Source organism: Lipophrys pholis (genome assembly GCF_963383615.2).
Source record: "Lipophrys pholis genome assembly, chromosome: 12".
In the NCBI taxonomy this organism is placed as follows: Eukaryota; Metazoa; Chordata; class Actinopteri; order Blenniiformes; family Blenniidae; genus Lipophrys; species Lipophrys pholis.
This window is the reverse complement of record NC_137641.1, coordinates 29,506,433-29,528,932: the sequence shown is the minus strand read 5'-3', so window position 1 is coordinate 29,528,932 and position 22,500 is coordinate 29,506,433. Positions and strand designations below refer to the sequence as shown.

The following is a 22,500-nucleotide window of genomic DNA, read 5'->3' as shown; positions in this document are numbered from 1 at the left end:
TTTCATATTTTATTTTTAATGTAATTATGTAATAACTTATAAACTTCTTTTTTTTTTAAATAAAACTTTGTTTGGTCGTTGTTTCTTTTTTTGATGAGGGAGCCACTCAGTGATTCATCATGGAATAACTTCAATTAATAGAAGTTGACGATGAAGTAATTGGACGTTAAAACAAAACTTTTCACATATTAGAATCAATATAAAACCGCAATACTTATTACGGCAAAATGTTATAACTCCAGTAAGAAAAGTAAACTACTACACATTTAGATTGTAGGATAACTACTGTGACATTAGATAAATGGCACCAAGTGAAATAAATGTAGAAAATTAATTCTTATTTGATCATGTTTAGTGACAGTACATGTAAATATGTGGATAAGTTTAAAAACAAAAGAGTGAAATTTAGTTTTGTATTAGATTTAATATTCATCATATGTGTGTGGTCATTTTGTTGTCTTTAGAAATAGCTAAATATTTAAAAAAAACAAAAAAAAACTTCCATATAAAATGTTTTTGATTCTATAGTTTTCTACTATTTAATCTATTTTTAAGTTGATCTATTGTCTTCTTTGCTAAAACAAAACAAATATTACAAGTTGTTTGTTTAATGTGTATAAAATGAAGCAAAATGTGTTTAAATGACAGTTATAGTTCAGGATGTGTAAATAAATAATTCAATTAATAGATATGATCGTCATCAATCTGCTGTTATTAAATCCTGCCAGCAGGTGGCGCCAATATCTCAATAAAAATATTAAAACACCGCGAGGAAGCCTGTAGAAACCGATCATGTGATTTACAGAGAGCTCTTCTGAGTTCAGCCACTTTTGCCATTTTACTTTTTTATAAAAGAAAAAAACGACAATTTTTAAAGTAATTTTAACCGTTTCAAAGTTTTTAATGACATTTTAGCCGTTTAGCTGTTTCAATTCTTTTACCCCTTTAAAACCCTTCTAGTTGTTTTTTTTACCTCGATTCCACAACATTTTCAAGTGAAAACGACTCTCAAGGTGGAACTTTTCGAAAACTCTCCAACTCCGTCTCCATGGAAACAGAGAAAACTAAACTTTTTCTTCTGTGCATGTCAGTAAATCATCTGAGATGTTGATTTTAGGATAAGATCTGATTTTTTTAATAGAAATCCCCCTGGGGCGGTGGCAGACGTACATATTAAACAAGCACTTTACAAAGATTGTAAATCCTAAAACTTAATATTCAAATTAAATCCAGGACATTAAAATGCCGACGGGTCCAATATCCGGATTATAGAGCATCTTCCTCCCACAAACTGACGTAAATTCACTGACATCCTGATCATAAAAGCAACAATCAATATTAACCTTCTTGCACTGGGACGACATCACTGATAAACTCATACAGCGCCACCCTGTGGTGAACAGCTGATGTTGTGTCCAGACGGAGGAGAAGTCTTCAGCCTGACGCTAAAACCACTTATATTTACAAAAATACCGTCTTCAGTTGTTTTCCATCACAACTGATAATAATCCAGCCGTCGGTGTGTGAAGACGTGGTGGTGGAGATACTTGGATACTTGTAATGCAACTTGTCAGCGGTTACACAACAGTTCTTCTTCTAATATCGCTTCACAAAAGATTGATCCTATTAGATATTGTCAAAGTTCAGTCGGTTTCACATCGACTGCGTCTCCTCAGAACATCTGCCGGCAATTCAGTGCAAACTCCCGTCGTCAGGATTTTGATTTAATAAGAACATGTGTCTCCCCGCCGACACGCCGAGGTTCTCTGGAGAATGAAGACGGAAAGAAATCTCACTTTTTGAAGCAAATATTGAGATTTTTGCGGCACTTTTTAAAAATCGACGACAGCATTTAAGCTGTTTTATCATCGTGAAGCTTTGTTGGATTTATTAGGCTGGATTGTCGGAGGGCCGTTAATCTGAAGGTATTGGAAACAGATGGAACACACACACACACACACACACACACACACACACACACACACACACACACACACACACACACACACACACACTGAAGTCAGGATTGTTGGCGTGAGAAGGGTAATGAGTCAAAATCAAATGAGAACAAACTGAAGCATTTCCATGAAAACAAAAAACAAAACAAAAAAAACAACATTTGGCCTCCAGGTGGCGACGGCATGCGACTGACTGAGGCGATAAAAACTTCAAAAACAAGTTAATTTCATGTTTCAAACTTCAAAAGTCTGATGTAGCTTCAGGTAACATCTAGATTATAGAGCATCTTCCTCCTCATATCCAGATTATAGAGTATCTTCCGCCTAACATCCACATTATAGAGCAGCTTCCTCCGCTAACATCCAGATTATAGAGCAGCTTCCTCCGCTAACATCCAAATTATAGAGCATCTTCCTCCTCTAACATTCAGATTATAGAGCATATTCCTCACCCAACATCAAAATTATAGAGCATATTTCTCCTCTAACATTCAGATTATAGAGCAGTTTCCACCCGTAACATTAAAATTATAGAGCATCGTCCTCATCTAACATCCAGATCATAGAGCATCTTTTTCCTCTAACATTCAGATTATTGACCATCTTCCTCACCCAACACCCAGATTAAAGTCCATCTTCCTCTAACATTCAGATTATAGAGCAGCCCCATCCACTAACATTCAGATTATTGGGCAGCTTCCTCCTCTAACATCAGAATATAGAGCAGCTTCCTCCTCTAACATTCAGATTATAGAGCATCTTCCTTCTCTAACAACCAGATTATCGGGCATCTTCCACCGCTAACACCCAGATTATAGAGCATCTTCCTCCTCTAACATCCAGCTTATAGGGCATCTTCCACCGCTAACATTGAGATTATAGAGCAGCTTCCTCCTCTAACATTCAGACTATAGAGCATCTTCCTCCTCTAACATCCGGATTATAGGGCATCTTCTACCGCTAACATCCAGATTATAGGGCATCTTCCACTTGTAACATTCAGATTATAGAGCATCTTCCAACGCTAACATTCAGATTATAGGGCATCTTCCTCACCCAACACCCAGATTAAAGTGCGCCTTCCTCTAACATTCAGATTATAGAGCAGCCCCATCCTCTAACATTCAGATTATAGGGCATCTTCCTCTTCTAATATCCGGATTATAGAGCATCTTCCACCACTAACATTCAGATTATAGGGCATCTTCCTCCTCTAACGTTCAGATTATAGGGCTGCTTCCACCGCTAACATTCAGATTATAGGGCATCTTCCACTTCTAACATTCAGATTAAAGGGCATCTTCCACCGCTAACATTCAGATTATAGGGCATCTTCCACTTCTAACATTCAGATTGTAGAGCATCTTCCCCGTCCTCGAACCTCCTGCATTATTGCGGGTTGTGCAGCAGCACCTGTTTTAAGAAGGATCCCTGAAGAGGAAGTGAGTTCAGCTCCTCTTGTGGCCACAGAGGAGCTGAACTCACTACATGACTCAGGATCACATTCTTCAGTCGTCACATCTGCAAACGGTTTGTCGACTTCAGGCTGTTTGACCTGCGAGTGACTGGAAATGCCGAACATCAAAAAGAAGCTTTGCAACCGACTCACTTCTGAGTTCACGTTCGGTAAAATCCTTTAATCTCAACCATAATCTACAGACTCACTACGATACGTAAAAGAGATTTTTATTCTCGGAGAAGATAAATGAGTTAGAACTATGGAGGGAGTGTAGATCAGAGGGCTGCAGCCTGCGGCTCTTCAGCTGCTCTGCAGCGACTCCATGGCGATTTCACAATATCTGATGTGGACAAACATTTGTTCTTCATTTTTATTCTATTTGTTTTCCACACGGATTTTCAAAAATGGTTGAATCTCCAGGATAAACACAGATTAAGAAGAGGAGAGTCGGACATGGCTTTGAGGAAAAGGGGGAAAACTATATATGTAGATTGAATGAGAGTAATATGGTGAGTTGTATGTAAAGATACTTTAGTTTTTATAGTTTTATTGTAGATAATTATCAGGTGTTGCTGCTCCACATTTTATTAAAACGTCTCTTCTGGTCATAAAGGTCACAGAGTCCCAGATTAAAGGTTCCTGTGTCTCTCCTTCTCCTCTCTTCTCTTCTTTTCTCTCATTTTCTCTTCTCTTCTCTCTTCCTCTATCTCCTTCTCGCTCCTTCTCTCTTCTCTTCTTCTCTCTACTTGCTCCTCTCTTCTCTCCTCTCTCCTTCTCTCTCCTCTCTTCTCTCCTCTCTCCTTCTCTCTCCTCTCTTCTCTCTCCTCTCTTCTTCTCTCTCCTTTCTTCTTCTCTCTCCTCTCTTCTTCTCTCTCCTTTCTTCTCCTCTCTTCTTCTCTCTCCTCCCTTCTTCTCTCTCCTTTCTTCTCCTTTCTCCTCTCTTCTTCTCTCTCCTTTCTTCTTCTCTCTCCTCTTTTCTTCTCTCTCCTTTCTTATCCTCTCTTCTTCTCTCTCCTCCCTTCTTCTCTCTCCTCTCTTCTCTCTCCTTTCTTCTTCTCTCTCCTCTCTTCTTCTCTCTCCTTTCTTCTCCTCTCTTCTTCTCTCTCCTCTCTTCTTCTAACTCCTCTCTTCTCTCTCCTTTCTTCTTCTCTCTCCTCTCTTCTTCTCTCTCCTTTCTTCTTCTCTCTCCTTTCTTCTTCTTCTCTCTCCTCTCTTCTTCTCTCTCCTTTCTTCTCCTCTCCTCTTCTCTCTCCTCTCTTCTTCTCTCTCCTCTCTTCTCTCTCCTTTCTTCTTCTCTGTCCTCTCGTCTTCTCTCTCCTCTCTTCTTTCTTCTCCTCTCTTCTTCTCTCTCCTCTCTCCTCTCTTCTTCTCTTGTATCCTGACAGTTTCTTTGCTTTTCTGTCAGAGACAATAACCAAAGTTCAATGTTCCTTTCTTCTTTCTCTCTCTCGGAGGAATGTCTCATGTGGCTCCTCCCCTCCGCTCAGGAGACGGGTGAGGGGAGAAAAGGGGGTGAAGGGCCAAGAGGGAGAGAAGTGACTGAGGAATAGGAGGAGGAAGAGGAGGAGGAAGAGGAGGGTCTCCACACCTCTTTTATGCCTCCTCCAGGACCAGTCTAGTGACCCGAGGCGGCCGGCTGACTCTCTCTCTCTCTCTCTCTCTCTCTCTCTCTCTCTCTCTCTCTCTCTCTCTGCATCGAGACGTTCCAGTCGTTTCTCTGTTTTCAAGCGGAGCGTCTCGGTGGGGGAATGCAGGTCCAGGTCCTGGTTCTCTGGGTGGGTTTGACCCTGAGCGTCGCTCTGCTCTGCTCTGGAGGCGACGCTCCGGAGGACGGGCTGTCGGCGGGTGAGGGTCGGGTGAGGGTCCCCCGGGGGCGGGGGGGGGGGGAAGAGGAGGAGGTGATGATGTCCGACGAGCCGGGAGAGGTGGCGGAGAAGGCGAAGCCGAAGAAGAAGAAAACCCCCGAGGAGATTGAGGCAGGTAGGATGAAGTCCAGCCACAGAGTTTCCAGAGCTTCGGTGTTTCCTGTTGGCACGGCAACGTTTGGAAAACGACGTCTGTTTATAGAGAAACGGCAGAAATGCTGCCGGAGCTGCGGCGCGCAGTAGCAGTGCTTTCAAAAAGTAAGCTTTCACCCCCTGGTTTCCACGGAGACCAAGTCAGAGCGTTTTCAGCGGCTGCTTCCACAGTTGTCGTGTAAACGTACCAAAACCAAAACGCTACCAAAGTTTTCCCCTTTTGTCACTTGAGAATGTTGTCATGGAAACTGGGATTTAACTTTTTACTTCCAAACTTAAAACATTGTAGCTTCTTGATATTTTTCCTCACTATCAAAAGTTTCATTTCCCTCCGTTGCCATGGAAACGACGCATTTTCAAAAAGTTACGTTTTCCGTCGTTTCCACGGAGAATGGAGTTGGAGCAGTTTTGAAAAGTTAGGTTTTCCGCCACTTTCACGGAAACGCCGCATTTTCAAAAAGTTACGTTTTTCTCTGTTTCCATGGAGACGGAGTGGCAGCAGTTTTTGAAAAGTGGAAACAACGCATTGTTCTTATTGTCGACCCGCAGAGCATGAGCTGAACTACGAGTTACTCCAGCTGTGGTGCGAATGCACGGCAGTCGTGCTTCCGCTGTTTTAAAAAAAGTTCCGGCTTAGAAGTTGTTTTCAAAAAGTCTGACCACTGTCGTCTTGTAAACAGACACCCCTTTATATAAATCTCTCTTCTTTTTCAAAAACACTCCACTTCCTGCTTTAATCTTCAGCCTCAATCCAAAAGTTTGCGGTTAATCTTTGTGATCAGCGCTAGTTTTTAAAAACCTTGAAGCTATTTTAAAATGCAACCGTGGCGCCAGTTTGTCTTTGATTCAGTGGAAAGTGGATTTTATTTCCTTTTCTGTCAAAGCAAATCTGATTTTGCCAACATTTGAAAGCCCAGAAGTGAAGTTCAGTTTCCACTAAAATCCCCGTCCAAATGAGGATTAACTAACATTTCATTTTTCTGCTTTTACTAATTTTAAGTCTGAATGTAAACATAAAACGCAGCATTTATTCTGAGCAGTCAAGACGCTGCTGCTCGGCCTCCATCTTTCCATGTCGCTCCAGCGCAGGAGGATCTTTAGGGGATTCGGTGACTCAGACATGACGGCGCAGAAACTCCGTTTTCTTGGCAGCGCGGCTGTTTTACACGACCCGATTCCCTCCGGGCCTCGGTGAAACTTTTAGTGTCGTGTGGAAGGGGAGAAAAGTCCTAAATACAGAAAGCAGAAAGTGTGAGTGACGCCTGAAGTGTTTCCACTATGGGTTTCCATGAAGCGGGTTTACGAGGCTCGGCGCTGCATCGCCGCGGCCGCGGCCGCGCTCCAGTTTTCCGCTGCATGAAGCAGAAACCACAGGGCGAAGGCAGCGAAGCTCCTGGGCGCATAAAGAATCCTGTAATTAAGACAAAGCCAGAGACTCTAAACATTCTGTCTGACCGAGTGAACATTCTGCTGAGGGGGCGAAAAAAAAACTGAAGCAATGAGAAACATGCAGCAAAAGAAAAAAAAAACTTCAGATGAGTTGCTCTGCTCAGATTTAACCCTTTAACTTCCTGCTTTTTCTGCTTTAACATCTTGAGGAATTTCACACTATGATTGAATAATCTGTGCTTTGAGTTTCTTTAAGTTGCAGAAACAGCCATTGAATTCAAACCGTTTTCGAAAAGTTACATTTTCCTCCGTTTCCACGGAGACTAAATCAAAGAATTTCTCTTGATTCCGCAAAGATGGAGTCGGAGCATGTCATACTTCTTTTTTCTCGCCCTACGTTTCCATGGAGACGGCCTGCTTAAGGAAAGCTACATTTCCTCCGTTTCCACGGAGATAGAGGCGGACCATTTTCATAGGTTCCCCCACCCCGCCGTTTCCATGGAGACGGAGTCTGAGCGTTGTTGAAAAAGTTACGCTTTCTCCTGTTTCCATGGAGACGACGCGTTTTTAAACGGTTACATTTTTTGTCCGACCATTTCCAGTGTCTCCAAGCACCGACGTCATACGGACGTTTTTCCGTTTTTACCTGAAAACGTTGCGTAAACAAACGCCGCCCGAATCCATTTTATCCAATTGGTTTCTTCGAGGCGCCCCCTAGTGGATAAACGTGATTATTTCTCGACACCGAGGAGAAACGCTCAGGTCTATCGTGTTTAAATGAGTTAAAGTTAAGTGTTCAATTGAAGATCTTTGATACAAATTTCCTTTTCTAGTTTCAGAAGTTTATTTGTGCAGATTTCTTTGTTTTGTTCGGTCTAAATGATCCAGATTGTTATTCTGACTTTATTTCAAAGCTTTCAACCTCATTATTGATGTTTTTTGTTGTTTCTTTGTCAAATCAGCTCCTGATTTGTGGCCGTTTCAGCTTTTTGTCGTTGGAGTTGGTTTTCCTTTAAGAGAGATTCTGGATGTTTGTTTCACCCTGGTTTCTGACAGGTCTTGTTTTTTTCTAGATGGTTTTTGATTGTTTCTGTTTCGGGGGGTTTTGGGGTGATATGCTGACATTTTAAACTGTGGATTATAAACATTTTAGCCTTATTTTTTAGCAGGTTTGTGGTTCATTTTGGCTGTTTATTGATTGTATTTGCTCAAATGTTTTTCCATACTATTTTCACTACTCCTTGTTTGTGATTGTTATTTGGTAGTTTAAATGCTCCTGCACTAATTTGAGTTTTTTTTTTGTTTTTTTTTAGCCTTTGCAGTTGTTTTCTGACATTTTAATGCACACGACTTTATTTCTTTTATCCATTTCCAAGGTTGGTTCACATGTTTTATGCCACTTTTAAACAATTGTTTTAAATATTTGTACTTGGTTTCTGGTCATGTTTGGCTGGTTGGGGTTTTGTTTGGACTGTGAGGGCGATCTCATGTCGCCGCCCCCCCGCTGTGGGTCAAATTAGAGGGTTCAGCTTTTATCTCTTTGAAGCGGCGAAGGGAATTCTGGACTGGTGCACATTCCTGACATTGATTGATTTCAGTCCGACTGGTGCGCTGAAAATATGACCCTCATTAGGGATGCACTGGTACCACTTTTTCTGAAAAATATGAGCACTAACCATTTAGTTACTTGTCGATATCGAGTACCGATATGAGTACTTATTAAATGTCATAAAGTCTAGTTTATTCTCCAGACATAAAACCACCTGGATCACCTTCTCTGGTCTTGTAAAAGCGACCAGCGTCAGTAGCTTCTGCTGCGCCACCTGGAGCAGGTCGTCCGCCATTGTTGTTGTTAAGCAACGTCACAGAGTCATTGGGTTGAGGGGCAGGGCCATGACATCACCGTTCTCAGCTACTGTGCTTCTTGCCCATACATATATCAATGCTGAGGCGGCGTTTCTCCATTCTGGAACCCGTTTTATTTAATTTTTTTTAGACTCGTAAAACACGGCGCCATGAGGATGATCGAACAAAATCGATATGGTTACATGAAATGGTATTGTCGTGTGGACAGGGACTTACTTTTGTCATTGCCATTAATATTAAGGAATCTCCAAACCGCTGGTACCGGTATCGGTGCAGTATCAGACCCAACACTGGTATCAGTGCAGTATCGGACCCGATCCTGGTATCAGTACAATATCAGATCTGATACTCGTATCTGTGCAATATCGGACCTGATACTGTTATTGGTGCAATATTGGATCAGATACTGGTATCGGGGCAGTATCTGCCCTCATACTGGTATCGGTGCAATATCTGACCCGATACTGGTATCGGTTAAATATCAGTGCGGTATCAGACCCAGTACTGGTATCTATGCAATATCTGATCTGATACCAGTTTCGGTGCAATATTGGACCCGATACTGGTATCAGTTAAGTATTGGTGTAGTATCGGCCTGATACTGGTATCAGTGCATCCCTAACACTCACGTGTGTAGATCAGATGGTTTTCTGCACTCCACAAATGAAGGTAAATAGATGAGATTTATGCAGAAATGAGGGTAAATATATATCTAGATGAGATTTTTGCAGTGACAGCTACATTACCTTCACACACCTGGAAAAGACAGAAGCGCCATGTTTCTGAGGTCAAACAGGAGCATCATTCACCCTCAGCCTCCAGGCGTTTCACAGTCCACTAACAGGTGACTGACCGGCGTGACGGGAGCCCACCCCGTCCAGAACATGAGTAATGAGCGGCTGTGTTGTGTTTAAGTACCGCTGGGACGTCAGGAAACTCGTCTCGTCGCGTAAAAACAAGCGGTCCTCTTGTCTGCGTTGGAGTGTAATGACGGTGAAAGGCAGAGGGGGCGGATTAAAAACATTGATTCTTTGAAGATCAACTCTGTAATCGTCGGAGAAATTTGGCTTGAAATCATCTTTTTTGTGTACATTTGCGGAGGAGGAAGTCCCCGCCTCCATGTTTCTCATGTCGGGATGGTAAACCTCTACTGGGAGTCACAGGCCAACATTACACAGTTGTTGTTTTTGTAGGTTAAAATCGTCATAATTGTCGCCGATTCAACAAATCAGAATCGTCAATCAGCTACTAAACCTTTTCTGAGAACATTATTGTCGTTGTTAGTTTGAAGGAGAAATGGAAGTCGCCATACATGTCAGGTAAAGGGAGCGGAGGACAGGAGAGGAACTTTAATGTACATTAAAGTATTAAGATCCTCTCTTCCTCCTTCCAGTACTCAAGTAACTGAATGTTCTTCATGTTCCTGAAGCCAAGATGAGGAAGGCGGCGGAGAGAGAGGCCAAAGCCAAGAGGCAAAAAGCCCCCAAGCCCACCAAGAAGCCCAAAGCCCCCAAAGCCCCCAAAGCCCCCAAAGCCACCAAGAAACCAAAAGTACCGAAGAGCACCAAGAAGCCCCGGACCAGACCCGAGACCGGACCCGAGACCAGCACGGCCCGGCCGGACCTGAAGGGCCCGAGTCGCGACGAGGAGGAGGAGAAGCTGCTGACCGAGCTGCTCTGGGGCCCGAGTACGATCCACATTCACATTTAATAAGGAGAAATCAAAGACATGAGAAATCTTAAAATTCTTTATTTTCTAAACCCTTCAGTGACTCGACCTTTGACCCCGATGACCCCGTCGTTAGAGGAGCCCGTCCAGCCAAGTAAGACTCAACTCAAGAGAGGAGAGGAGAGTTATTCTACACTTTCTTCTTATACTTTTCCTTCGTTAATGAGGTACACATCATTTTATACTTCATGCTTAATTCCAGGACCCTCATACAAGATAGTTTATAAGATTTCCAGAGACATCCAGTGAGTTTTCTCTTATTTATAGAAAACTAGAATAGTGTCATTTTCACACTTTCACAAAATTTCTAAATATATAAAGAGCCTTAAAATATATACAATTAGATTTTTAAAAGAAGATATATTTTTCAAAAAATATTATTATCAACAATAACAACAATAATAATTGAAATTTTTAGATTTTTAAAAACTATTTCACCCCCAAAATTTAGTTTTTCTGTCCATCATCATCTTCATCATTATAAGAAGTACATTATTAAAATGTATATCAATTTGATTTGCATAATTAGAATACCAAACAATATACTCCTTACTTTGAACATTCATGTGAAACATGTAAAAAAAAACACTAATATCTAAAAAGTTCATGTCTGAAACTGATTTATCAAGAATTTAATCTTTTGATTTCCTCTTACATTATATTACATGAAAATATCTTTATACACATTCAAATAAATGTCATAATTTAAAATCACTGCACACAAATATCACATCTGATCAGTTAAAAAAAAAAAAAAAGACAGAAGAGCATGACCAACATGTCCGATGTTGAAATAACGATTATTGTCTCGTTTGATGTTTGAATCTCAAAACAGCCGTTAAAGTAAGTTGGTGTAGTGACTGTGTACTGTGGCCGAGTATAAAAGGAGTAAAACTGATTCCTCTTCCCTGGACGACTTTTGTCAAGCGTTTTCTCACCCGTGTCCCAACAGTTTTGGACTTGAGGTTGCAGGACGGTTTCTGTACGTTTGACCCTGTTTCCTTCCTCTGTGTGTCTGCAGTGGTCCAGCCCGCCGGCCCCGCCGGGTCAGAGTGGGAGGAGCCTGTCGAGCCAGACCTCGGTAACCACCCATTGGGAAATTCCCATTTCAGAGTTGGGAACTTTTACTTAAAAAACAAAGTGATGACAAAGAGCCCTGTTGTAAAATTCAACACGGGGGTTAAAATAATACACATATTTAGCCACAGATATTTTTTTTGATATACCAGAAACAAGATTTATACAGAATATGGTGAGTAAATACTCGTATTTAAATGGTAAAAAAACAGATTTTAAACAGCATCTTAGACACATAGAATTCTATTCTCTATTTATATAAATTCTTTTTTCGCTACATTGTTGTTGTAATCATAAAAATGGCCACCAGGGGGCATCATCACACTCAAAGATATACCAACGGAACTGATGGCATTGAAGACATCGCTTGATGAACAAAAACAGAAACATTCCCCTCAGCTTTTTGCGTATTTGTCATATTTACCATGAACACTAGAGGGCGCCATGAAATAACTCTTTGGACCAATAAAAGTCAACATATGTCCTTCAATAGAAATGACAGCACAAAAGAAAAATGGAGCTCTAAAGTCTGTTTTCATCCCAGATAAAATACGTAACAGGAAGAAAGCGACGACGACCGTGGCCATCGTGTACATACCAGGTACTCGTAGTATTCTCTCCAGTAAGGAGCTGGAACAAGTGTCGCCATGCGCAGACTGATCTTCACTTTCTTTCAGAGGAAACCACGGGCATCCCGTACGTCGGTCCCTGGTACGAAGAGTACGACTACGCCGACCGTGAGCATCTTTTCCCGAAAACATCCGAGCTGCTGCTGCGCGTCAAGAGATTAACTCTGTTATGTGTGGGATCGTTTCTCCACAGTGGCAGCGAAGAAACAAGAGGAAGAGGAGGAGAGGGCTCGAAAAGAGAAGGCCGAAAAAGGTTTGTACTTTACTTCACTGAGAACGTGTCATTGGTTACGTAATGTAATTGTGCTTTAAATATTCACTAAAAAATTAATTTCTTTAGGGGAAATTACTGAGATTTGAGCCGTGATTGGATCTTTGGTCCACGTTTCTACAAATATCATCACAATATTGATCATGAGAACATTTTCTGGTGGAAAAATTGTTTTTCACCACAATAAAAAAAGTATAAACCACTTTTTTACAAAATGTCAGTGGCGTTCTCGTGCACGGTGGATGAAATCACAATGTAAGGAATCTGGTACAAACAAGATTTTTGTTTTAAACTTTTTAAATTTCCCTGGAATGTGTTTTTTTTAATTGTGTAATATTTAAAATTTAAAAAATGTCAAATTTATTTTAATCATAGATTTTTCCTAATTTTGTTCATTAATTAATTTTTTTTATTTAATTGTTGATTTTTCCAAAAAAAGTTAATATTTCTTGTTTTTTCTAAAGTCCATAATTTCAACTTTGTAATTTAAGACATTTTTAAATGTCGAAAATGTCAAAATATTACATTTATTTTAATTGTTAATTTTTTTAATTGTTTAATAATTGAGAGAAAAATTATTATAGACTTTTTAGAAAATGTCTTATTTCCTTCTTTTTTTCTAAATCCATGATTTGAAAAAATATATATTTTCAAATTTAAAATTTTTTTTTTTTCTCAAAATAGTGCAAAAAAAAAAGAAAACTGGAAAGTAATTGTCAAAAATACCAGGAAATGTGTTGTGATTAATGAAAGGAAACATTTTGAAAGACTTAATGTGCTGGAAGTACAACGAAGCTGATGCGCAGTTTACACAACAATGGTACTCAAAGCCACTGAAAATGCAAGTTTTTGAAAACACTCCGAGTCTGTCTCTTTGTCGATGGTGGAAAACGCAACTTTTCTGAAACGCTCCTACTGAGCATGTGCACCACGGCCGGAGTAACTAGTTTTTCTGCACATGCTCAGTCGACGAGCAATACGAACAAATTTTTCCTCCAGAGTGTCAAGACTCCCAGTCCATATTCTCCTTGGACTTTTATTTTGACAATCACCGCAATAACAACCCAACTTGATCAACATTTCTGTCGTTTTCTTATAATCAGACATTGTTTTCAAATACTTTTTGTGTAAACGGGAAACATAAAAAAAAAAAAAATGAAAAAGCCACTTGAAACGTTGCGTAAACAAACCCTAAGTGGAGTTTTTATGAATATTCTAGATGCTACAAATGCATAAAGACAGCATGTTCTTGTTTATCCGAGAGACGAGGGAGGTGAAGTTGAGATTGTTATATAAATCCGGATAGGGGCAGCTGGATGATATCAACGAGATATGAAGAAGCAGAAAGGGAGTAAAAAGTGTGATAACAGGGTCTTACACAACATTTTCCTGCGTAATTCCACTGGAATTTAAAAAAGAAAAGCAGAGTGAGACTGAAGCGACCCACATTCAGACTGGAGGTGCAACACGAGAGGTGAACGCAGCCGTACGAAGCACATATGGAAATGTTTTGCACGGCGGTGTGTTTGGCTGGAGAGCGAGGCACCATGTGAACGCGTGTTGTGACACATTAATGTTTTCTCCTTACGCTCTGGAAGCCGAGCGTCTGAGGAAGAAGTGGGAGGAGGAGGAGGAGGAGCGGCTCAGGCAGGTCTCAGTGCCAGCTGAACCCAAAAGTAAGACGATCACTCCTTAAAGTTAATATCAACACATAACTTTCTCCTGACAGGCTTCCCAGCTTCAGACGCACGCTTTTCAGCTTGTGGTTTGTACGGTGGCCTGGAAGTGCAAAACACTACAGCAGAAGCACTAAACACTACGAACTTCAGAAAACACTACGAACTTCAGAAAACACTACAAAATGTGAAGAAAACACTACAAAATTCTAAACACACTACAAAATAGAGAAAACACAACAACATTTTAAAAACACTACAAAATTTACACAAAACACTACAAAACTGAAAAAAACACCACAACATTTTGAAAACACTACAAAATGTACACAAAACATAAAAAACAACAAAATAGAAAAACACTACAACATGTACACAAAACACCACAAAACATAAAAACAATAAAATAGAGAAAACACTACAAAATGTGAAGAAAACACTACAAAATTCTAAACACACTACAAAATAGAGAAAACACAACAACATTCTAAAAACACTACAAAATTTACACAAAACACTACAAAACGAAAAAAAAAACACCACAACATTCCGATAACACGACAACATTTTGAAAACACTACAAAATGTACACAAAACACTACAAAACATAAAAAACAACAAAATAGAAAAAACACTACAAAATGTACACAAAACACTACAAAACATAAAAAACAACAAAATAGAAAAAACACTACAAAAATGTACACAAAACACTACAAAACATAAAAAACAATAAAATAGAGAAAACACAACAAAATGTACACAAAACACTACAAAACAGAGAAAAACCACCACAAAAATCTAGAAAAGCTACAAAATAGAGAAAACGCACTTAATTTTGTCGTGGTTTTAGAATTTTATAGTGTTTTATGCAAGTTCTGTAGTGTTTTTGGAATTTTTTTGTGTCTTCAGAATTTTGCAGTGTTGAGTGCGTTTGTTGTCGTGTCTTGCGCTTCCAGGCCTCCGTAGTTTTGAGTGTTTTCTGGAGCAGGTCCGAAGTGTTTGTGTTCTCCTCTCAGAGTGTCCTCCTCTGGGCCTGGAGTCCCACCGGGTGGAGAACGACCAGCTGCTGGCCTCGTCTCAGTCGCACCACGGCTTCGCAGCTCAGCGAGGACGACTCAACATGCAGGTAGACGTCTTTCTATTCAAAGCATTTAGGCTTGTTGGGCCACAGCATTACATCTGGAACATGAAATGTCTCGGAAATTATGGAGGACTGAAAATGCAATTTTCTTTATATATAAACACAACATTAAATAATAAATTTAAATATCAATTAATTTTATGTAAAAACAATTATATCACTGTTTAATAATTTCATGGTCTAAATGTGCAAAAATGAAATAAATAAAAACACCATTTAATAATTTATTAAATGTGTCATTATTTCATTAAAATTGGAATGAAATATATAAATGTGTCTGACTTTGATGGGCGAGTTTGACAGACAAAAGAAATTCATGAAGCAGTGCAACACCGGACACTTAAATGTGGTTTTTTACACAAAATAAAATTAGTATTTTAATTAATTAACACATTTATATAATCAATTCCAATTTTAAGTGATTAATGACAAATTTAATGATGTAGTTATTTACTTCATTTTGGCACATTCAGTCCTCCATAATGTTTATTTACAGTGCAGAAAATCTGAGAATTTTCACAAACAACCACAGAGGCAGAGCCTTGAGGGGGTCGTGATACTTGGCTCTGTTCTGCTTGTTGGACATTAAACTACAACTTGTCAGGATGCTCGAGGGTGAAGTGGTACCTGATCCAAACTGTCCTATGCAGGGCTCTGATGACGACGACGACCTGTATGGCGGCGCCTGGTGTGCCGAGCCGGAGGAGGCCACCCACTGGTTAGAGGTGGACGCCCGGCGAGAGGTAGAGTTCAGCGGGGTCATCACTCAGGGCAGGAACTCGGTCCAAACGTGAGTCCTAAAGTCGTCGCCACGGAGAACCAATCAGCATCATTTCTTGACCCACTGAGGGACGGGCTCCTCTCCAGCCGATCCAGTGTGTTAAAACGAGCTCACGCACTTTGTCCTCTGCGTGTTGCAGTGAGGACTTCGTGTCGTCGTACCACGTGGCGTTCAGTAACGACAGCCGGGACTGGACCGTGCTGCACGACGGATACGCTGAGTGGGTGAGTGGGAATGGAACGACGCTCAGAGTCGCTCCGTGAGACTTCACTCTGCTCCAGCTCCATGGTTTACCCCCCCACCCCCTACCTCTCCCCCCGGCAGCTCTTCTACGGGAACGTGGACAAGGACACGCCGGTCATGAGCCTGTTCTCCCCCCCTGTGGTGGCGCGCTACATCCGCATCCTGCCTCAGAGCTGGAACGGAAGCTTGTGTCTCAGAGCCGAAGTCCTGGCCTGCCAGCTGCCCAGTGAGCCTCCCAAATACCCCTAAATACCCCCAACATCTGCAACACCTCCCCCAACAGCCCTAACACACCACCCAACAGCCCTAACACACCACCCAACAGTCCTAACACACCACCCAACAGTCCTAACACACCACCCAACAGTCCTAACACACCACTCAACAGCCCTAACACACCACCCAACAGTCCTAACACACCACCCAACAGCCCTAACACACCACCCCACAGCCCTAACACACCACCCAAACAGCCCTAACACACCACCCAACAGCCCTAACACACCACCCAACATCCCTAACACACCACCCAACAGCCCAAACACACCACTCAACAGCCCTAACACACCCCCCAACAGCCCTAACACACCACCCAACAGCCCAGACACACCACCCAACAGTCCTAACACACCACCCAACAGCCCTAACACACCACCCAAACACACCACCCAACAGCCCTAACACACCACCCAACAGTCCTAACACACCACCCAACATCCCTAACACACCACCCAACAGCCCTAACACCACCCTCCAACATCCCTAACACACCACCCAACAGCCCCAACACACCACCAAGAGCAGTAGTAAACAGAGTATTTTTGAGTCCTCCCAGTCATCGTGTTCTCCTGGTTTCAGGTGCTCATCGCAGTGAGAACCACGTCAATTCGTCTGATGAGCTGGACTTCAGACACCACAACTACAAGGAGATGAGACAGGTCGGTTTTCTCTCTCTTTCTTTTACTGTTGGGCAAGAAAAAAAAAAAAGATCACCTCGTTGTAGTTACTGTTTACTTTCTTGTAAAGTGGAGTTGCTGGTTACTTACTTGTTACGTTTCCCTCAGTGTGTTGTGTTAATAAAGTATTCGACACGTGGCCTCACGTGATTCTCAACACAGTACGTAACACTGCAGAAGCCCATGAAACAATAACTGAGTCCCGCCTCTTCCTGTCTCCGCTCCTCTTCCAGATGATGAAGGTGATCAACGAGGCGTGTCCCAACATCACCAGGATCTACAACATCGGGAAGAGCTCGCAGGGGCTGAAGATGTACGCCATGGAAATCTCCGACAACCCCGGGGAGCACGAGACAGGTGGGACGTTAAGTTTGTTTGGTTTTTTTCACCTGTAACTTATAAAAACTACAAATAAAACCTTGTTGTGACACTGAATCGTCTCCAGGAGAACCGGAGTTTCGCTACACCGCTGGTCTCCACGGTAACGAGGCCCTGGGCCGGGAGCTCCTCCTGCTGCTGATGCAGTTCCTGTGCAAAGAGTACAACGACGACAACCCCAGAGTGCGCCGCCTGGTGGACGGAGTGAGGATCCACCTGGTGCCGTCCCTGAACCCCGACGCCTACGAGCTGGCCTTCCAGATGGTACCAAGAAACAATTAAAACTAAATTAACATCAGGAGTTTGGATAAATTCTTCTCTACCTAATGAGTCGTTTCACTTAAAGGATACTATGGGTATTTGTTTGGATGTATTTAAAGTGAAAACAGAAAACTTTTGTTGCGTTTTGGTTACACGTTCACACGACAAAGGTGCTTGAAGTCACTGGAAAATCAAACGTTTTGAAAATGGCTTCCGAGGTGGAACTTTTCAAAAACAGAGGCTGTTTCTCAATTCAAGGTACCCGTGTACTTGGCGAGAACGTACTTGTAACTACGTTCTCGGAAGCACTGACTTGCTTGAGGCGAGAATACATTGCCGCCATTTCTTGCCAAATATATTATGGGTCTTGATGTATCCTTGGTAATGTGGGCGGAACGAGAACACTTCTCGGTATTTCACGCATGCTTGGCAAGATGCGTACTTTGAAATATATCAGTACTTGTTCTCTGAATGGTGACATTTCACAAGTACGGACGCGTATATTGAGAAACGGTCAGAGACTCTGTCTCGGGGTAAACCAAGGTAAAAGGAACTTTTCTGGAACGTTGCTACTGCGCATGTAGTAAACTATTTACTACACCACGGTTGTAGTAAATAGCTCCTCTACTCAAGCGCTAGTAGATGGACAATAACAACAATGGTGGCCTCCAGAGTCTTGACTCCCAGTGAACGACAACTGATCGGTTAATCAGCGACGTTAAAGTTGAATCTCTTTGCATTATCTTCAGTAGAACACTGGCGACCTGCCCAGGATGGATCCTGATTGGCTCCAGCAACTTGAACCTTCTCAAGAAACATTTGAGCTCCAAAAGCCTCAAATATCTTCATCAAAGTGACGCCTCACGTGTTCGTCCTCCGTGTTTTCCTGCAGGGCTCCGAGATGGGGAACTGGGCTCTGGGCCACTGGACCGAAGAAGGTTACGACATCTTCGAGAACTTCCCGGATCTCAACAGCATCCTGTGGGGCGCCGAGGACAGAGGCTGGGTTCCCCGAATCGTTCCCAATCACCACATCCCGCTGCCGGAAAACTTCCTCAACGGCTCAGTGAGTACACCACCGTCACGTTCCCCAGTGTTTGGATCCGATACGGTGACGGCGACTTCATCTACGTCTCGATCTTTCAGCTCGCGGTCGAGACGAAGGCGATAATCTCCTGGATGCAGCGAAGCCCGTTTGTGTTGGGAGCCAATTTACAGGGCGGAGAAAAACTGGTGGCGTATCCGTTCGACATGCAGCGTCCGCCAATCGCCGTACGTCTCCTTTACGATTGAAGAACCAGATGACTGTGCGAGACGACGTCGGCTCCACACTAACGCCACAACTCCGCTGTGTCACGTTTAAGGTAACCGACAGCCGACGCTGGAGGACCAACTCGGACATGAACGAGGAGACATGGGCTCGCATCCAACGGCAGAACCAAGGCGCCCTGAGGGAGACCCCCGACGACACCATGTTCCGGTGGCTGGCCATGTCGTACGCCCACAGCCACCTGACCATGACGGAGACGTACCGGGGCTCCTGCCACGGGGACGACGTCACCGGCGGACAGGCCATCACCAACAGGGCCAGCTGGAAGCCAGTGGTGGGCAGTAAGTACCCGTGGACGGACGACTTTACCGTCCGGGATAATGAGATGAGAGTCACCGAGTGTCATCTCCGATCCTACAAAAAGGTATGAACGACTTCAGCTACTTGCACACCAACTGCTTCGAGCTCTCCGTCTTCCTGGGCTGCGACAAGTTCCCACATGAGAGCGAGCTGCCGCTGGAGTGGGAGAACAACCGCGAGTCTCTGCTGTCCTTCATGGAACAGGTCAGAGGCCGAACACGACGCAGACTTCGAACTATGAACTAACTTCAAAACCTAGAAGCCATTTTGCACTAAACCTGAGCCCAGTACGAAAGTTTCCACTTGAATTGGGGATTTGATGAGCTCAAATGAACAATTACTGAATTTCCATGTCTGACTGGTAAAGGAAGGTAAAACGATGGAAAGTCACCAAGTGGAACATTTTGTTTATTTACCTTTAAAGCTGGAATTCATTGACTTTTGCACCACACCTTAGTCTGCATTGATCTCTGGCGACTTTCAATTCATTTACCGAGGAAAGCTGCCAGTGTTGCCAAGTCCTCAACAAAGAAAACAAAGAAAGTCGGTATTCGCTGTCCTAAAAGTTGGAAAAAGAGAATTTGAGGAAAAGTGCACATCATTTAAAAAATCTCATGTTACAGTTCTATTATCTTTTCTGCAGGTGTATTTAGAGGGAAACTGACCTAAAGTTGATATTTGGACTCAGCGATGCTTTGATGTGCTTCAGGTGAATCGAGGAGTAAAAGGTTTAGTCCGAGATGTGGAGGGAAATCCGCTGCCTAATGCCACCGTATCCGTGGAGGGAATACGACACGACGTCAGAACTGGTGAGGCCCAAACACGCAAAGATCAAACTCTGATGTTGGTTGGTTGGTTGGTTGGTTGGTATGTTGGTTGGTTGGTATGTTGGTTGGTATGTTGGTTGGTATGTTGGTTGGTCGGTATGTATGTTGGTTGGTTGGTATGTTGGTTGGTCGGTATGTTGGTTGGTATGTTGGTTGGTATGTTGGTTGGTATGTTGGTTGGTATGTTGGTTGGTTGGTATGTTGGTTGGTTGGTTGGTATGTTGGTTGGTTGGTATGTTGGTTGGTTGGTTGGTTGGTCCGTTGGTTGGTTGGTTGGTTGGTTGGTTGGTCCGTTGGTTGGTTGGAGGGTGCATTGGATGGATGGAAGTTACCACCTTTGCTCTTTGGTTCCAGCTGCCGGTGGCGACTACTGGCGCCTCCTGAACCCCGGCGAGTACCGCGTGACGGCCAAAGCCGACGGCTACACGCCTCAGACGCGCCTCTGCATGGTGGGCTACGACTCCGGGGCCACGCCCTGCAGCTTCACCTTGGCCAAATCCAACTGGGACCGCATCAAGCAGATCATGGCGCTCAGCGGCAAGAGGCCCATCCGGATCGTCAACAGGCCGAAGACGGCGAGCACGACGGCGGCGCCCACCACTACCACCGTGTCTGTGGACGATCACGCCGAGGCCCAGAGGGTGGAGCGACTGCGGCGGCTTCGGCTGCTGCGTCTACGGAGGCTGCGCCTGCAGAGGTTACGAGGCGGTGTCCGTGTCGCTCCAACAAGGACCACGACGACCACCACCGCCACGACAACAACCACAACAACCACGACCACCACCACCAAACCACCGGAAACCGATAGCACCACGTCCTGGTACGACGCCTGGTTCCCGGTGGACAACTGGTCCACAGAGAACCCGTTCGACAGCATCGGCTTCGACTCGGCGCCGACTCAGGACTATCCGTTCGAATACACCATCGACTGATATCAGTACTCATCTATTCTACACACAGTCCTCCACTAACCACCAACATCAAACCACATTAGCACTCGTTCAGTTCAGCCAGTACTCGTAATGAACGGACGGCAATGAGACCGTGACGGTGTGAGTGGGAATGTTCCAAATTCCATGTAGGGAAAAAATACACCTGCTGAAGTGGAAAATTCCCACGAGGAATGCGGGAAGTTCCTGAGAGCTCTTAGAAGATTTACCTAAAGATCACAAGTAATGTCGTCAAATGTTTGTTTTTGTATTTAATCACTGTGTATTTACGCTTTTCAGGTAAAAAACACATTAGGGGGCGGGTTTACGATGTGATTGATATTCTTAAGTAACCAATCAGGCAGAATATGCGCTAAGATGCGTTAATGGAACCGGATAATTCGTAAATGTTTCCGAACTGTCCAGCTGCATGAACGCCTTCGCGTTTGAGCCATTTGCAAATTTTTGGGCGGGAAAATTCGGAACAAGAAATGTAAATACATCCTCTGCTGAGCGGAGTCGATCCACAGCAAATATGGAATCATATCAACACTCAATTAAAACTTTTGTTTAGAGCCGACGTCAGAAGAAAAAGCAGGAAGTCCGTAGTGGACGCTTGTTTCTTTAATGGCTTCAGTTTAACTGTTTTGTACTGCTGAATGCATCTAAATAAAGTTATTTTCTAAATAATCTGAGTCCCGTCTTGTTTTACTGCTCCGCTGGTAGCAGTAGCTATGCTACCAAGTTACACGTCCAGAGTTACTATTCCACTAAACTCATTTACTCTGAACGCAAGCTGAAACGAATTGTGTCTCACTGCAGGTATCATTAGCATTATTCTGCAGCCACAGCAGCTGTGATTAGCATTAGTGTGCTAAGACAATTGTCCCTCCCCCACAAGAGCAGTTTGCATGTTGCTCGCTTATTACAGCTAATTGTGGCTGCTTCATCTCGTCGTTAGTGAATCTGTTTCCAGATTATAGAGCATCTTCCTCCAACTAACATCCAGATTAAAGAGCATCTTCTGCCAACGAACATCCAGATTATGGAGCACCTCCCTCCTTTTAACATCCAGATTATAGGGCATCTTCCTCTTCTAACATCCAGATTATAGAGCATCTTCCTCCTCTAACATCCAGATTATAGGGCATCTTCCTCTTCTAACATCCAGATTATAGAGCTTTTTCCGCCTTTACCATCCAGATTATAGGACATCTTCCTCCAACTAACATCCAGATTAAAGAGCATCTTCTGCCAACGAACATCCAGATTATGGAGCA

At 43.0% G+C, this 22,500-nt stretch overlaps 1 protein-coding gene across 1 annotated transcript; it reads left to right on the top strand.

Moving 5' to 3' along the window:
- Positions 1-4,904: 4,904 nt before the first annotated feature.
- On the top strand, positions 4,905-21,904 carry aebp1a (AE binding protein 1a). Its single transcript, XM_080476778.1, has 21 exons — positions 4,905-5,397; positions 10,120-10,377; positions 10,459-10,512; positions 11,440-11,499; positions 12,040-12,096; positions 12,173-12,232; positions 12,318-12,377; positions 13,994-14,071; positions 15,091-15,200; positions 15,866-16,005; positions 16,136-16,220; positions 16,321-16,465; positions 17,098-17,177; positions 17,429-17,552; positions 17,641-17,837; positions 18,727-18,900; positions 18,981-19,106; positions 19,199-19,445; positions 19,529-19,668; positions 20,174-20,273; positions 20,646-21,904. Exons 1-21 carry the CDS (start codon positions 5,166-5,168, stop codon positions 21,221-21,223), a joined length of 3,105 nt encoding a protein of 1,034 aa, XP_080332904.1. The 5' UTR covers positions 4,905-5,165; the 3' UTR covers positions 21,224-21,904.
- Positions 21,905-22,500: the final 596 nt, after the last annotated feature.